At 32.1% G+C, this 18,431-nt stretch overlaps 1 protein-coding gene across 6 annotated transcripts; it reads left to right on the top strand.

Moving 5' to 3' along the window:
* The first annotated feature begins 14,466 nt into the window (after positions 1–14,466).
* Positions 14,467–18,052, top strand: LOC137811597 (uncharacterized). Of its 6 annotated transcripts, none has more exons than XM_068613396.2 (6): positions 14,467–15,057; positions 15,893–16,497; positions 16,600–16,661; positions 17,220–17,318; positions 17,438–17,614; positions 17,727–18,052. In XM_068613396.2, the coding sequence occupies exons 1-6, from the start codon at positions 14,489–14,491 to the stop codon at positions 17,766–17,768; spliced, it is 1,554 nt and encodes a 517-aa protein (XP_068469497.1). In that variant the 5' UTR covers positions 14,467–14,488; the 3' UTR covers positions 17,769–18,052. The 6 variants fall into 6 exon arrangements, with proteins under 6 accessions (XP_068469497.1, XP_068469499.1, XP_068469494.2 ...); XM_068613398.2 differs by having other exon boundaries at positions 15,929–16,497; XM_068613397.2 differs by having other exon boundaries at positions 14,486–15,057; positions 16,600–16,629; positions 17,218–17,318.
* Positions 18,053–18,431: the final 379 nt, after the last annotated feature.

The raw sequence follows: 18,431 nt of genomic DNA on the forward strand, positions 1-18,431 counted from the left end.
TTGTTTTTACCAAAATGGGATCGTTGTCAAAAAAATTACAAATATGGGGCAAGTCATGCCAACTTGACACGACTTCATATGTAAAAGTCGTGCAATGACTTTGCCATGTCAGCCTGAAGTTGTGTCAACTAGGCACGACTTCTGCCACGTCAACCTGAAGTCGTGCTAAGTTGGCACGACTTTGTCCACATCATATTTTTTAAATTTTTTTTTGTTTTTAAATAAATATATATTATAATTATTTAATTATAATTAAAATTATAAGTTATGTAATATTTGAAATTAATTTGATAAATAATTTTTTTATGAAGGTCTAAATACTTAGGTAAAGAAAATGAGAAAATTAATAATCAAACTTGAAATTGAATTTTATTATCAAGCTTGTTTGTGCGGACAATTAGTTTTATTGTGATATTCGGTTCTGCAATATGAACATTTTTTTTGTTTTTCATATTTTTTATTAATCTAATAACCAAATTAATATATTACATTATCGTCAAACATGATCCATACACAATTATTCATTTTTTTATTGCTTAAAACTAACACCCTTAGAAAATTATGTATCAAATTAATTTTAAACATTACATAACTTACTAGTCAATATCTGAATAAGAAAATTTTAAAAAAATAAAATAAATAAATAAATAAATTATATATATATATGACGTAGACAAAGTCGTGCCAAATTGACACGACTTCAGGGGTTGACGTGGCAGAAGTCGTGCTAACTTAGCACGACTTCAGGCTGACGTGACAAAGTCGTGCCAACTTGGCACGACTTGCCCATATTTGTAATATTTTTGAAAACAACTCCATTTTGGTAAAAATGAAAAAAAACTCCATGATGGTCATAAAACCCTTTTTTAAATTATATTTCACACTTTTAAGATGTGAAATTACTTATCAAATATCTAAATTAATTTTATTAATGATTTTTATTTTCTTAAATTGTAAGGCGGATTTTTTTTTTAATATAATAGGACTATAGGCCTTGAGAATTAAATGAACGAAGAGATCAATCGGGAGAATGAATCAGTGAAGAATTAATGAGCCTTTTATAAATTAAGAAGAAGAAAATTATAATAAATGGAATCAGGAGCTTTCAAGAAAAATAATAATTACCCTTTTAATAAAGAAAAGTCTTATTTTCACGTAACCTAAAATTAACCTCACCTTAAGGTTTTATATAAAACTAACTCTGATGTAATTGAACGTCTTAAAATGAATATAAAACTAACTCTAATGTAATTGAATGTCTTATTACGGCTAAAATGATTTTTTAACATACATACAAGTAATATATAGAAAGCTAAATTTTTTACATTGATAATTAATGAATCAATTAGAAAAATCACTTTTTTTATGTTAGTTGAAAAGATCTATTACATAAAGGTCTAGAAGGAGATCATATTAGAATTATTTTTAACAATTAATTATGTCAATTGTAATCTTAATTAAAAAATTAAAGCTATAAAGACAATCTAACAGTTGCATAGCCCAATCTAACTCTTGCATAGCCCTTCTAGAATGATGAAAATCATCTAACCATAAAATCTTTCTCCAAAAAGGTAGAAGAAGATGAAACCTCAAGAAAGAAGACTCCACATTTGAAGAGTAGAAATAGGATTTTCTTCTTCCTTCTTAATCTTCTACAATTGTAAAGGTGTACTTTATTCTTTGTATCTTGTAGGATTTTGTGGAAGCATAAGTGAGTTTCCACTAGGCCTCAACTGGGTCTTGATTTGGACTTGAAAAACTATCCAAAAATCCTATAAAACATAGAGAATAATTTAGCCAAGTACATGCACATGAAGGGAGAAGAAGGCTTGAAGCATGGAAGTCCCACATCACTTGAGAGAGGAGTGTTACACTTCAACTCTTGGACGTCGCTTTTGCTCTTTTTTAGTCCCACATCTCTTGGTCAAGAGGTTTATGCATATATAAATAAGACTCATTGCCTCTTGTAACACTCACCCTTTGATTGAATGATAGTTGAATTAACATTATGCATTCTTCTTGTTCTCTTATCTCACACATGGGAGTAATACTCTCATATATCCTTAAGGATCATTCCTTGGTAGAGAAATCTGACTCTCTCAAAACATTTAGAAAATATTTAAGAATTTTCATTCATCTTTCGCTTCTTAGGAGAAAGTGTTTTCCATCATTTGGCACCAGAGCTAGGCATGAAGGTTTTCAATAGATAAGTCATCCTTTCTTTCTTTCTTGTCTTAGGTTTAAGTCTTATTCATATTTCATTTAGTTTAGGTTAGTTTACTTTCTTTATATGTTTTATGCCTTATTTTGTTCTTAATTGATTCAATTACTTGTTCCAATTGTCTTGAATCAATTGCATGTGTTTAGGAAACTCTATAACATATTTTGCTTATTTCTTTTCTTATAGTTTGAATTCGGTCCTTTGCATGATTACTTACCTTAGCTTTAATTTTCTTAATCCTCTAAGTTGGTTATAGTCTTGTTTAGTCCATTTATATGTTATGTTCATAATTCCATTAAAAAGTAGTAGTTAAATGATGTGAGTTGATTTTAGGATTGCACATTTCATGGTGATACTTTGTTTATGAGTTCTTGTTTTAGACAGAATATGGTGAGAAACCCAAAGAAGATTCTCACTGGACACGAACATAACCAAATGGTTAAGTAAGTGTGGAGGTTCACTTCTAGAGGGCAAAGAGAAAAACACAACTATGGTGATTATGATGATGAAGGTGTAGAATTTAAAGAACTTAAAGAAAAAGAACACAAGATAAAAACTGAATAAGGAAAGAAGAAAAGAAATGGAAATGGCGCAATGGAACAAAAAAGAAAAGATGAGAGTTAGAAAAAGTTTATGTAGGGAGGTGATTAATCACGCCACTTGGATGATGGACTACTCCAAGATGAGTGGTGAAGAGCCGCCACTTGAGGTGTTGTGCACTCTAGATAAGACCCAAGGATAAGAGACTCAACTCACTAAACACTCTGACAAAGTTTCTTTTCTATTTCAAAAATTCAACATATGATTTACAAGAGGGGAGACACCAAATTTATAGATATGAGTGCCTTGGAGAGGAAGAAAGGAAGGGTAGAGGTGTAAATGACTAAAAGCTTCTAGAAACTAGGTCAAATGTGAGCACATGGGGAAAGTCTTCTAGAATCTAGGTCAAAGGTGAGCACATGGGCGAGTTTCTAAAAGTTAGGTTAAGGTGGGCTTTGCACAAGCCCATTTTACTAAGTACACCCTCTTCTAGTTTATTTTTCTAATTGAAGCTCAAAGTGAGCCTGATTTATTTACTTCACTTGTCTTGTAAGAAGACTCGAAGGAAGAACAACTGATATTTTGGTTCATGTCCGGTTCTCCCTCTATCGAGACTCTTCTGAGATTTGGTGGGTCCTTATCTGGTATGTTGAGATGACTGACCTAGTTGTGAAGAGTTTGTGGTGTCCTTAGTCATCTATTTGTCGAGTTGGTTTGTATCATGCCCCCTAAGTTAGAAAGAATTCGGCCTCAAATTTAGAACTCTTCTAAATAACATAGTTAGTTTGTTCACAAGAAAGATAGAAACATTTCTAGACTTGGTATGTGAAGCAAACTTGTGTTCATTAAACTTTGGGAGTTCGTTTGGATGATTTCTACATATAGGCCACGTTTGAAAAGAATATTTGGGGATGAAATAATTTGTTTGTGAAAATCCTCTTAGAAGGTGAAAACCTTTAGGAGGTTTTTGAATATTATCCCTAAACTTCTTTATCAAAGATGTAAAGTATTTAGAATGATTAGGAGATGAAAAAGATAAGGAAGAAGAATACTTATGAGGTACAATTTGTATTTTTGTACGGGTTAACATTATTTTTTTTACTGTGTGAGGTGAGATGATGATACTCATTTTGTCTTTTCTTTCTTCATCTTTTTCATTTTGTCTTTTGGTTTTCATTTTTACTTGGTCCTCATTAACTTCTTTGGGAGAGAGGGGTTTTAATATAATCTTATGCCTTTGCAAGTTGAAAGAAATCTTATTGGAATGACCATCATGTAAAATTTTTCTATCATATTGCAAAGGCCTTCCCAGTAGAAAATGTGTTTCTTCCATTAGCACAACATCACATAAAACTTCATCTTTATATTTTCCTATGGAAAAAGTTACGAGGACTTGTTTATTAACCATAATTTCACCCTCTTCACTAAGCCATTATAGTTTAAAGGGCTTTATATGAGAAATAGTGGCTAATCCAAGCTTTTCCACTACTCTTGTACCTGCCACATTAGCACAACTACCCCTATCTATGACCATGGAACATAACTTCTTGTTGATAAGGCATCGAGTGTGAAAATATTTTCTCTTTGAGTTTCATCAAAAGGTTTTTGAATAGTATCCAACATTCACCTTACCACCAATAAGTCACCTTCACAAGGTATCTGACATTCATCTTCATTAGGGGTTTTGGAAGGGGTAGGGAAGGTAGACTTGGAAGATTAGGAACTATGCTCACTCACTACAACCCCCCTTTGACCCTCATTGTTCTTTTGGTTGGACAATTGACAGCTATGTGCCCAAAATCTAAACATTTGAAACATTTTCTACTTGAAGTTTTGGTTGGTGACTTAGGGGTAAAGGTGGAAGGTTTTTCTTTAGAAACTCTATGGTGAGAAGGGGTTTCTTTTGAGAAATTGGAAGGATAAGTTTTTGTAGAAATTTTGTTTTTATCCTTCCATGGAGATTTGTAGAAGACATCATTATGAGTATTTTTGAAAGTTGTTTTCTTCAAAATTTGTGATTCCGCCTTGATGGCTAGGTGAACCAAATCCTCTAAAGAAGAGTACTCATATAACTATACAATATCTTGAATTTCTCTCCTCCAACCACTTACAAACCTAGCTATCTTTGACTCCTCACTATCATGCATATTAATCTTAGTCAAAGTAGTATCCAAGTCTTTAAAGTATTCATCTACCGTTCTAGATCCTTAATGAAGCAGTTGGAGCTTCAACAAGAGTTCCTTCCTATAATGAGGAGGAACAAACCGCACGCATGCATTCTTTCAAATCCTACCAAGAGACTACGACTGACCTCTTGTTCAAACCAATGTCCATTACAATTTGATGCCACCACTGCATGGCATAATCTAAAATTTCTAGGAAGCGAACTTAAGAATTCTAGGAGACTCGACTCACTAAACACTATGACAAAGTTTCTTTTCTATTTCAAAATTCAATGTATGATTTATAAGAGTGGAGACACCCTATTTATAGATATGAGTGCCTTGGAGAGGAAGAGAGGAAGGGTAGGGGTGTAAATGACTGAAAGCTTCTAGAAATTAGGTCAAATGTGAGCACATGGGGAAAGTCTTCTAAAATCTAGGTCAAAGGTGAGCACATGGAAGAGTTTCTAGAAGCTAGGCTAAGGTGGGCTTTGGCACAAGCCCATTTTACTAAGTACACCCTCTTCTAGTTTATTTTTCTAATTGAAGCTCAAAGTGAGCCCAATTTATTTACTTAACTTTTCTTGTAAGAAGACTAGAATGAAGAACAACTGATATTTTGGTTCATGTCTGGTTCTCCCTCTACTCAGACTCTTCTGAGATTTGGTGAGACCTTGTCTTTTATGTTGAGATGAATGACCTAGTTGTGAAGAGTTTGTGGTGTCCTTAGTCATTTGTTTATCGAGTTGGTTTGTATCATCAAATGTTTGCAAAACTAAAAAGTGAGGTCCTACATTTGCCTTTTTATATATTAACACTATCAATATGGATATGTCCTGATGATAAACACTTATTGAAATGAAGCATCTCTTGTGATTTGTTTTCCTTTTGTTCATTGTTTTTGTTCAAATTATCAGTGACTTTTCTTTGATTGACGAGTTAACATTCACTACTACAAAAATAGAAAAACAATAACGATTTATTATGATGATTGTAGTTCACCCATCATAAAAAGTGGGATGATGAAATTTTTATAATAAACATCAAACTGACATAGTAAGTAACTTAAAATGATGGTTCTAAATTGAACCGACATAGTAACTATTTATTATGTCAGTTGAAATTAAAACTGACATAATAAATACTTACTATGTTGGTTCAATTTAGAACCATAATTTTAAGTTACTTACTATGTTCGTTTTAATTCAATTGATCTAATAAGTATTTCTAACTTTTTGCACCCATTTTTCCAAAATTTTACACTCTCCTATCTTCTATCTTTTCCAATAATAAACTCTCCTCTTCAAATCATAAAATTCAGTGGTCGTCATTTGTTTCTTTGTGTTAGCTTGATTCTTCGTGTTCATGGTGACTCCTTGGTTGTGGTTGTGATTCGTGTTCGTCGTTTTCATCACTCAACTTTGTGCATTTTGTCATGTCTCTTTTCTTGTGTCCTTCCTCTTGACATCCCTGTTGGGGCTCATTCTCCTTCTATTTTATGAGACTACCTTGGGGAGAGCACCATAGGTGGTTTGAATATGAAGTCAAAAGTAATACTTGAAACTTTTCTAAGATTCCAATTTTTGGTTTTGGTAAACACTTGCAAGGATTCAATCTTTGTCTATCTTGATTATGTTTTGGGTTGTTGGTTATTAGTTGATAGCACCATTCATCAAGATCAAAATCAATTGTTGTTTTTAAATGTGAAAGTTTCTTTATATATATAACAAAATAGAACATTAGATCATATAGTTATTTTCTTAATGTTCTGAACAACAAATATCAACTTAGATTGATTTCATTCTACATTTTTTTTTTAACATTGAGATTAATTTGTAACAATATTTCGTATTATATTCTTTAACTCATAAGCTAATTTTAACTTATAGATATTATCTCCTTTCTTATTATTTCTCTCCTAGAAGTGTTTATGAATAAATTTTCTTCAAACATATCTTTACTCTTATTTAATTGGATGTGGTTTGTAAGTTTGTTCTAAACAAGACAAATGTTGGTCCCCTTGCTTGTAGGAATTGATGGTCATGCTGCTTTAGAAGATCCAATTGAGGAAGAGACCATATCAGAAGCAACACAACACTACAAGAAAATCATAAAATAGAAACCAATTTTTAGAGACTAAAATAACTAGTTGCAATAATAACTAAATTAGAGACCATTTTAGAAACTAAAAGGAAAATTGGTTTTTAAACTAGTTTCTATTATTGTTAAATAATTTCTAAATTGGTATCTAATTAGCAACCAAAGTTTTAGAGACTAAATTTAGAAACTAAATAATTGGTAGTTAAAACCTTGGTTGCTAATTAAATACCAATTTAGAAACTATTTAACAATAATAAAAACTAATTTAGAAACCAAAATTTTTTGAAATTTTTAAAATGGTATATAATTTAATTACTATTGCAACTAATTATTTTGGTATCTAAAATTGATTTTTATTTCATGATTTTCTTGTAGTGAAAGCAAAGGATTTGCTAAAAGATTTGGGCATTGCAGTGTAGTTAGCCTACTCCTTTTGCTTGCTTGTGATTGTTTTTTCAATCTTCAATCTACTTCCCTGCGTCATATGCAATTGCTTGATGAATGAATACATTATGAATATATATTTGGCAGTATCTGTATCCCTTAATGTGCTCTTATGCTGTGTGCATATTTGTATCATTATCAAATTCTCTTCTCAACAGAGGCAGGGATGGATAATGGACACACACATCCTTTTAGTTGCAAAATATCCTTTTAGTTTTACATTGTATATTCAAACACTTAGCATTCGTATTATGCCTTTTTTCTATTCTTTCTCTCTCACTCTTTTCTGTTTGGATTTGACTCAGAAGTGGATTCAAGTTGTGTAAGAAAACATCATTTGTTTGTGTTCATGTGTGGACCTTTTCTTCAACCAGAAATTCGCCTCGTGGAATATTCTGCAGCCGTACATTGAATCTGTGATCCATCAGTGCCATTGGATATGACATGGACTATACCTTGATTTATTATAACGTGATGCCACACTTCTGCTGAGTTGATGCATTCAACAAAGATATTTTAACTTCACTTTCCCTTGAATAGGGTATTAATTTTTAGTATTGATATGGTGTGGAGAGGTTTTGATTTGCATTAAGTCGGTTAAAGGTTCTAAGAATTTGAGAGGTAAATTTAATGAGTCGGTCTCTCTGCCTGATTTTATTATAGTTAGATGATTTGAGATTAAATATCTTAACCAATATTTTATGTAAGGATTGAGGTATCTCTAAAATATTTTATATTAATTTATTATTTTTTGTCGATAAAAAAAATCTTCATATTCAACGCGTTCATCCTGTGTCAAGGAAGTGATTTTAGAAATGCCAATATGAAATATTATGTTGGTGTATGTCTAATAGGAATCACTTTTACTCCTTTCTTTTCCTTTTTTATATATTTTTTCCCTTTGCTTATTGATTTTTTCCGTTGTTCATGGACTGAACTCCTTTATACTCATTAGTTCTTCCTATGCGATCTCTTATAAATAATAGAGATAGATGACATGCCAAAATATGGCACCCAAATTAATTACATATTTAATAATATATCCCACAAACAAAACTACGGAAAGTATCCTAGTTGACCAAGTTAAAAGCTTAATTATTAACTTTTTTATTGACTAGTATTAGTTAATCAAGAAATGATTTTGCTTCAAAACGAAGGATAAATTCAAAAAAACAGCATGATGATTTAGTGTTGCATGGTTGAGCCAAGTGTATGTACCAAGTAGTTACATGGCTTATGGAAGAGTCTTGTTTTTGTTTCTTTTTCTTTCGACCCCCACGTTAGCTGGTGACACATCATTAATTGGGATGTTCATTTCTAATTATGCACCTGCTTCATCTTTATGTAGTTATATGCAATGACACGTATATTTTAGCATATGTACATAGCTTCTCTGATTTTATAGCTCCATCTATTTCATCATAAAGGAAACTTTAATTATATTTTTGTTTTCATCATAGTTTTGCATAAAGAGATGGTTTGTTTATGAATATAGAACTTTACTATCTTTAAATATGAAAAGATAAAGTAGAATATCGGTTTCATAAGGATTTGGGTTGCTATGTATCACTTCTTTAATTGGATTACTATGTAGACAACGAATCAATTTCAATATGTTTTTTAAAAATCATTTTTTTCTGTTTTATGAAATTTTTCTCTGATTTTTCAAAAATCTAAAAGAAAAATATCAAATAAATTCATTTCTTGTAATTTTTTACAAAAGAAAAATGGTAGCAAAACTCTAATAGTAATGGTATGAAGAAAATTAAGTCAAAGGATAATTTTCCACTTATTAGCTTATGTTTAATTGATCATGATCACGACACTGATTTGGTGCTCCATGAGTTGAAATTCTTTAATCTCATACCCTAAATTTGAAACTTTGTGGTTTAAAAGATAATTTAGTTAGTTTAAACTAAGCTTCATGTTTTTCTATTCAGAACATGGGATGGTTTTATTCAAATCGTAGTTGGATATATATGATAGATGTTATAGTGGTAAAAGAAGTTTAAAAGAAAGTTTTATAAACGGGGTTGAAGAGTTTGACATTAAAGCTTGTTAACAAGAGTCTTAATAGAATGAAAGGAAGACTACATGTTCATGCAATAAATGTCAATTTAAAAAAAAAAAATCAATTGAAATGGTTAGGATTGAACTCTTTAAAAATGGTTTCATGTCTTACTATTATGTTTGGAATGATCATGGTGAAGAAATGTCACATTTTAACAACAATCATGTTGGTGCTTTAACTAATGGTAAAGTGAACCATTTATGGCAATGAAGGACATGTATAATGCTCTTGGACATCATAAATCATTTTAACCATCCAATTTTAATAATATAAAAGAGCCTTTGAATAAAGAAGCTCAAAGATTTTATGATATGTTGTTAGAGGCTAATAAGTCATTGTTTGAAGGGGCTTTAGATTCTAAATTATTAATGTGTTTAAGATTTTTAGCCTGCAAGTCTAATAGGAATGTTCCTTACCAATGTTTGAATTTTATTACAATAATGTTTTTGGATGTTACACCTACAAAGAGGGTTTGCCAAAAAGTTATTATGATGTCAAAAGGTTCGTGTTAAAGTCGGGGTTGAAGGCTAACATGATAGATTGTTGTATAAAAGGTTGTATGTTTTTTTTTATAATAATGAATATGGAAAAATGATGGACATCTACTACAATGCAAATTTTGTCATCAAGCATGATATCATGACTCAAAAGTTGAAACAAGTAAAAGAAAATCAATTTCAATGAAAATAATGTTTTCTACACCTATGTTTTCAAGATTACAAAGTTTGTTTGTGTTCGTGCAAACTACAGGAATTTTCACAAGCATGTTCTGATGTTGATAGTTTAAAGAATAGTTTTGTTAATAAGCAATATGTTATTAGACTTGTACAACCATATTGTGTCTGACTAGGAGGAATAGACACAACCTCAATAGTTAACATAATTACTTACTGGAAATTCTTTTCGAAATTCTTATTCATAGCTACTCTCTTTCTTAAGTTAGCACAAATGATAAGATCATGTAATGTAAGAGAGATAAGGGAAAGAGATAATGTACACAACAATTTATATTGGTTCGTCTGTCTCAATGCTACATCCAATTTTTAACCAACAAGCCAAGTTCAACTAGGAGGACTATTGCTGCAAAGTACACTCGAATATTCTTTAGGCTCACAACCACTCTTAGCTAACCCCTTTCTTTACCCAAGACACTCCTAGCTGACCACTAAGTATTCTTTGCACCTAGAAACTTTTGACTAACTGAGTATTCTTTTATATTGCAACCATGCCTAATTAACCCGTCAAGGAATATTCTTTGGGCTACTAGCAACTTCTGGATACTCTTTTGAGTATTCTTGACACAAGTCAGTCTTGATTTAATTGAATCTTCTTTGTCCTTTAGCCACTTCTAGCTAACATAAGAAGGTTAAAGACTTCAACGATTGTCTGGGTAGTTTGACTACTAGAGAGTGTTTGCGTCTTTCAAAGAATATAATGTTTAGGTTTTCTCTTCTAGTTTAGATCATCTTGCATTGTAGGAAGGGGTTATGTCTTCTGACAAATACAAAGTTTAGGCTTTATCTCCTAGGTAGTTGAATGAACACACTTAGAATTCTTCTGATGACTTCTTCTAATCCATTAATATGGAAAATTCACTCCTCTCAGCTTTGGGATCTCATTTTGAAGCTTTGAGGATTGATTAACATTTGAACAACATTTTGGCATAGTGTAACATTTTCTCTCATCTTCTTCTTCTTTATGATTAATATAGGTGTTGGAAGAAGATAATAGTCAAGAGACCATTTTTATCCGTTGAGTAGCTTCAGTTCTTTTGATGTTCTTTCTACACCTAACGAGCTTAAATATAAGCATTGCATTAAATGTATTTTTTTATGCAATATCCTTGATAATGCTCATCTCCCTAAGTGACATGACCTTTTTATGCATTTATTAGGATCTTGATAAACTCAAAAGGTGTGGAGAAAGGAAACTCCATGGAAAACACAAGGAGAGTTGGCACATATCACATTTTCTGTTAGACAAAAGAATCATAGTCTCCTACATCAGCCCTTGATTCCTTTTTCAAATAAAAGTGTTGGCATACGTCATTATTCTTATTTTGTCCTAGAATAAGTTATTCTAGAAATTATTATCATATCTCTCTTTTCAAATTATTTTTTTTCATGTGAAAGTCTTCCTTTCTAAATATATTATATTTTTATTTTCACTTATCTTCTTGAGAAATCTTCTCCAAACTCTTCTTTACTTGAATACTCCGTTTTCAAATTCCTATCACTTATCAATATGTTGTCTCTTATCAATATGTGTATTGTTGCTCAATCTTTGAGAAGGACGAGGAGGTATATATGATTTCTTAGACTTTTTGTGGAAACAAAAAATGTGATTCCTATCTACAAATTTTAAAGAGTCTTTTTTGGAGGTAAAAGTTTCTATAAATATATGGAATATATATATTATTCTGCTTGATTATAAATTATTTTATGTTAAGTTATTTTTTATTGTGGTATGTTTTATGAAGATAGAACTTACTCCATGATGATACCAATTTGTTAGGAACTTAATTTTAGAAAAATAAGTTATATATGAAATATTTTGTATCAGAGAATCCAACAATCCAACAGTAGTAAGTATAAGGCAGTTGTGTATATAATTATTACATATCTATATATATTTTTTTTTATCTTTATAGAACTCGGGAGTTATAATAATGGTTACCAAAAAATTTTAGATTATATGATAGAGTAATATGGTGTAGTGTATTAAGGAGGACTTTAATCCTTAAACGTTACCAACCTACATTTTCAAACCAGTTATTGCATATTATTGCTGTTTATAATTACTATTTGAAATTAATTTTTTGTTATCGGAAGGCAAAAATGATCAATTATAAGAAATGCTCAAGAGGGTATTCTTGTTAAATGAAGATACATTTGGAAGCACGAATATTTTTTTCTTTTCAGTAAATTTGATTGGTATATTATTAAGTTTAAATTAATAATAAAAGGAATATTGTTGTAACAGCGAAAATAATATAATGCAAAGTGAATCCTGTGTGTAAAGAAAGGAAAGCATGATTGAAAAAATATAAGACAAGGGAATGATTAAGGCCACTCGTTTAGGTGGTGGTAGTCTTACATCACCTCACCTCAAAATCAAAAGAATGAAAAGAATATTAGTTATGATCTCTAAATGGAATAATAAAGGGTTGAAGATCATCTCAAATCAACTTAGAGCATGCATTGTCCCCTTTTCATGCATCAACCATTCTTTCCCTCTTCCACCTTTTCTTCACTTTTTCTTCTTCAACTATGCACACACTTCTCACCTTTTAAGCCAATTCCCCCAATTAAAACTAATTGTTCATGCTTGGTCGGTTGTATTTTGTGTGTGATAACATGCGTTGATGTTTCGAGAGTCAAGTCAGTTTTTTATTTTAGATAATAATTCATTTTTATCTGTGGTTAAAAAGAAGTAGTATTTTAGTTTATTAACGATTGAATGGTCAACTGTGCATATAATATGGAGTTCCATATTCAGTATAATTAATGCTCTATAAATACGTATATTAATATGATGTTGATCAACATATTTATAATGATGAGTTGAACCTTCGTATTTATGAACTTATATAATACAATTTTTTTTATTAATTTTATAACATCATACTTGATTTTGTCTTTAATCTTTTTTTAATCTTGTGTTAATAAGATTCATTCTCGTTAATAAGATTTATGAGAATGATTGAGGTTTAGGGTTTAGCTTCTGAACTTCGGATGATATAACAATAATTAATTTTGATAGGATACTAGCTTAGCTAAACATGGTGCTTTCCTTCAATGATCTTCATTCTCTTTTTTCTTTTCCCCAACTTCAAAATTGTACACTCCAAAATAGTTGCATGAAGAAGTATTGATTTTGGGCATGAAGACAACCGAAAGGGTAACAGAGAAATGCATGCCCCACCGAAAAAGAAAATAAAAAGCATGGTGCTAAAAAGTGGAAAAGAAAACACAAGCCTCATTATGCTGTCTGTGGGGACTTCAATTCCCCCATAAACATCTTTCCAGGTAAGGAAAGCAATTCAATCCCACCTTGCATTTTCAATCAATTATCACACACTATTTTGGAAAAAGCAAAAACAATCGTAGATTTCACCAAATCATAAACCATGCTCATTTAATTCACCCTTTTCCCTTCCTCTTTACAAATTATTTCTATTCTTCGGTAAAAGAAATGACTTCATCCTCATTCATATTTGCTAGTAAGACTTTTCTATGATTCATTAATTAAAAACCATCTTAAACATACATTTTAAAACATTTATTATAAAAAGAATACTAACTCATCATCAATAGTGATATGTAACTAGACAGGAATATGAAAAACATTTTCTTTATTTGTAAACTCTAAATAAGTTCAATAGTTTATACAAACGTATCTTCTAAAAATATATATGATCGAAAAAAAGAAACATTTTTAAATTATAATTTTTAATTTTCTTAGTTTTTTTATTCTAAAAGTGTTTAAAGAATTGTCTAATCTAGATATAGAAATAATCGTTGTATATAAGTGAAGTGCAAATTTCATCTTTATATAGTCTCACGCACGAGTCGGCAGTCTCGGCGTGAGAGGATGTGTTGAAGATTCTACCTCGACTAAAGATTGGAGTCTTTCATTGTATATAAGTGGATGCAAACCTCAACCTCAAAAGTCAGTTTTAATTTTATGGGACGAGGTTTACACTCACTTATATACAATGAAATGTTTTAATCCTCATTTATATATAATGAAATGTTTTAATCTTTAGCCGTCGATGATGTGGATCTTCAACCTATATGAATTTAAATTCATATAGGTATGACTTACTATTACTTTTAAGAAATTGAAAAAAAGAATTGTAAAAGTGAATTAATCTATTTTTGAGCAATCTCTTTATTTTTTTAAAAATCTTTTTGTGCGTGCATTGCTGTGTCAACCATCTCTGTATATATGAGTGTAAGCTCCATAGCTCAGACAATAGTAATAATTAAAAATAAAGCACGCGTTACGCATTGTGTTTTCCGGCAACGCTCAACGTCGCCGCAAATGAACGATTCACAGAGAGTCGGAATCGGCTTAATGCGGGGTTTTCCACGCCGTCGATCGCTGGAGGACCGATCATCTACCCGCCGCCGACAGGCCCCCTTCTCCTGCGCCGGAAATTTGGAAGCCGTGGACGCTGACGACTTTGCTGACGTGTTTGGGGGCCCACCGCGGACCCTGCTGGCTCACAAAATCTCCAGCTGCGGGTCGTTTTACGAAGAAATATTCAGGGCGCCGGAGTTTACGTGTCCGGTGGCGAAGGGTGGCCGGAGCTTGCCAGTGTTCAGGATTCCGGCGAGGAACGAGGCATTTTACAGCGACATATTCGGCTCGGAGGATGGGCGGAAATCGAGAGAGCGGTCGAGGTCGCTGTCGAAAGAGAATTCCTCGTCGGCACTGAGTTCGGAGGAGCTGAGCCCTCGACGGCCGGCGATTGGAGATGACGTGGCACTCTGTGGTTTTGCTTCAAAGCTCAGGTACTGCTAACAGATAAGATTCCCCATTGAGAACAAAACTAAAAACTCTTTACCTTTTTCTAAGAATTTGAATTTTATGCCCTTGGTTATTTGGTAGTTATGTTATGTTTGCATGTGCTATCTCCTTGTTCTTGGTGTGTTGAATTGTACATATTGGTGGGATGAGAAGAATGCTTATTGATTGAAATTTGGCAAATGGAGATTTAAATTCTTTGAATAAATTTTAATCAAATAAAGCCACATGGTTTAGAAAGAGTGCAATCCAGAGCTGAATTTCTTGCTTCCTTTCCCAAGTTTGAAAGTGTTTCATTTTTAGAGTTTAAATTCGTGTATTATTAACAGAACTATATTTCAGATATAACTTTTCAAAATAACTATTATGAACTAGATAGTTTTATTATATGAAAATCTATGATAGGATAAAAAAAAGCATTTTAGATAAGTTCCTATTTTATTGATTTTTAATAGAGGCTTTTTAAAAGTTGTATTTTAAATTTAAATTATCTGAAGCAATTATTAAATATATATGTAGCAACATGTCTTTACGTGCTTTTAATTGGACCTGTAAAGTTTAGTTGCTTGCTTTTTCTAAATTACTAATAAAATAATAGTTTCTTTTTTTTGAAATAAGTTAACCAAATATCCAACCAACATTAGAGATTATTTAGAAGATGGATTTGGTAAGAGCTAGATGAAGTTGGAGACTATACCAAACCATTTCATTGTAAATAACTATAATCTACAACTGTTTAGGCTTTCTAGTTTCTACAACAAGTTGATTTTACAGAATTGGACTAAAGAATGAGAATAACTTCGTGAAAATATGGTAATGCAGTAACGGAATTCTGAGTACTCCTAGTGATTGCTACAGGCCAATCAATGTTTCATGGAGATGGAACACATCCACCGTGGTGCCGGAGGCTGAGGAACACTCAAGTAAACATGGGGTGCCACTTTTTGCATGCAATGGTCGTCAGTTATTTGAATTTCAACATCAGGATAATAATAAGGAATTCAAGGAGAACTTCAGAAGCTCCCCTTTAGGATCCTCAAGAAGAGTCTCGTCCCCAGAAACCGTTAGTTTTGAATCCAATTCATACCAAAGCGTCAAAGTGTTCACTGATGACTGGGAGCTCAATTCCCCATTTTCTGCTGCCTCTTCTTCGCTTTATCAAGAACCCGAGGCAAGATTTTCAGTCCGTGAGCATGTGTTCTCAGAACAAATTGTAGAAGGCAATGATGACGAGGATGAGGATGAGGATGATGAAGTTATGAGTTCCTATGTCATTGAACTCAACTCCAACCTGAGAAGGGAAGAGTGTGAAGCATCTGCCGTTGATGAAGCAATTGCATGGGCCAAAGAGAAGTTTCAATCACGAAACTCTGATGAAGAATCAAGCGCGAGAAATGATAGCAATGAGCAAACTATTGGAAGACAAGGTGATTCTCTTGGAAAAGGGGAAGTTTCCTACAAAGTTAACACATATTGTAGTCCTGAAGCAGACAATAGTAGACACTTATGTGTGTATCCTTATGATGCAGGAAGATCTGATGCAAGTGAATGCCACCGTGATGATGGGATTGGAATAGTTCACACTATGGAGGTAATGTATTGGATAAGCTTAAATAAGTATCAGTAGATCTATCATATAACTGATACAAAGATTAACCAGATATTTTATGAAAACAATGTTTGAAATATGATGTTTGTTTGTAAAATTGAAAAAAAGGGAGAGGCTATAATCTAATAACAACCAATCTTTTCTGAAGTAATTTCAATTTCAACCACTCCATGCTTGGTCAATCTTTAAAGATTGATTGATAACACAACCTCCAATTTCACAAAATCACTTTACTAGTTGTCAGAAGGTAGTATAAGAAAGTAAATGGCAGAATATACTCTTGTATATATATAAGGGATGTCTGAACTAAGGATGAAATCAAAGCCATACAGAACCAGAATCAGATTAGAATAATAAAGAAAGTGTATGTGATTAAAAATGAGTAAAAGTTAACTTCTACCTAAAATTACTTGTATTTTCTGAAGCAGTTAAAACTTGCATACTTTGTAAAGGCACTGGTTCATATTAGGATTTCCTTTATTTCTATTTATACTTCGTTATAATATTAAAGATTATTTATAGTAATTTCTATTTCTACAGAAGCAACAGACAGAGATAGAAAAGTTAGACAGAGATATAAGATTGTGGTCATCTGGCAAGCGAACAGATATTAGGCTATTACTTTCATCACTACATCATGTAAGATTTTCTTTGTTGATGATTTCGTACTAGTGACAGATTATCAAATCTGTAGTTTTATACCACTTTGACAAACATATAACAGGAGAATTGACCTGGTTTTATTTTTTAATTACCAGATTCTAAGGCCCGAGAGTGGTTGGTATGCTATTCCTCTTATGAGTCTATTAGAAAGCTCACATGTGAAAAAGGCTTATCAGAAAGCAAGGTTATGCCTGCATCCAGACAAACTGCAGCAAAGAGGAGCAACATCCCTACAAAAGTATGTAGCAGAGAAGGCTTTCTCAATTCTTCAGGTACGTAAAAACTTTTAGACCTATGGAAAAATTCTGCTTCTGTCATTGTTCTTTTTAGAGAATAAAGTATGCTCTGAGGATCAATGTTGATTTTAACTTCACATTGAAACAGAATGCTTGGGCTGCATTTATTTCTGAAGATGTTTCGTTTTAGCCAGTGGATGTCTTTAATCCTGATAAGCTCAGTTTTGTCTGGAAAGTTGTGGACAGACGCCAAGTGTTGGTTGACATGCCGCACATATAAATCTAAAGCCATGAAACTTGAAAGTATGAGATCTTTTGTACAAATGATTGCTGAGGGATCTACTGTTGTATTTATGTTTGTATCATAACTTCATAAGCTGTTTGTTGCTTTAGTAGGTATATGTAATTACCAGAAGGATTGGTCTTAGTATTTGATTTGTAAATTACATGAGTACTTGATGAGAGATTAGCGGTTATCACACTACCAGACAACACGATATTAAATACCAATTATTAGAAAAAAAATAACTACAATGTCTTAAATTCAGTTCAATTACATGATTATAACTTTATCATAAGGGAGAGCGGCATTGGACAATTTGCGAAAAGAGCATAGTCCCATTTGTGAGTTAGTGGACTCCTTGAAGTTAAGCTCTGACTGTCTAGTTTAAGTACTAAATGGAAAGTTTACTTACAAAAGATTTTTTCACGCTTAAATCAGTAAGAACTTTAAAATGATAATAATGAGAAAAAATAAGTGTCTACTCCCTTAAGACAAACTTAAATTTGCTGGACTGTGCTGCTTTGCTACCCTGTATTATCGAAACATCATGCCAACGTGGCTAATTTGAAT

The sequence above is a fragment of the Phaseolus vulgaris genome, chromosome 2 (genome assembly GCF_051622355.1).
Source record: "Phaseolus vulgaris cultivar YP4 chromosome 2, ASM5162235v1, whole genome shotgun sequence".
Classification (NCBI taxonomy): Eukaryota; Viridiplantae; Streptophyta; class Magnoliopsida; order Fabales; family Fabaceae; genus Phaseolus; species Phaseolus vulgaris.

Excerpts from the sequence above, each read along its gene's own strand:
- LOC137811597 (XM_068613393.2), top strand. The coding sequence starts at position 14,489 with ATGAGTGTAAGCTCCATAGCTCAGACAATAGTAATAATTAAAAATAAA. Across the intron at positions 17,319-17,437 it reads TACTTTCATCACTACATCAT|ATTCTAAGGCCCGAGAGTGG; the intron begins GTAAGATTTTCT and ends TTTAATTACCAG. Across the intron at positions 17,615-17,726 it reads AGGCTTTCTCAATTCTTCAG|AATGCTTGGGCTGCATTTAT; the intron begins GTACGTAAAAAC and ends ACATTGAAACAG.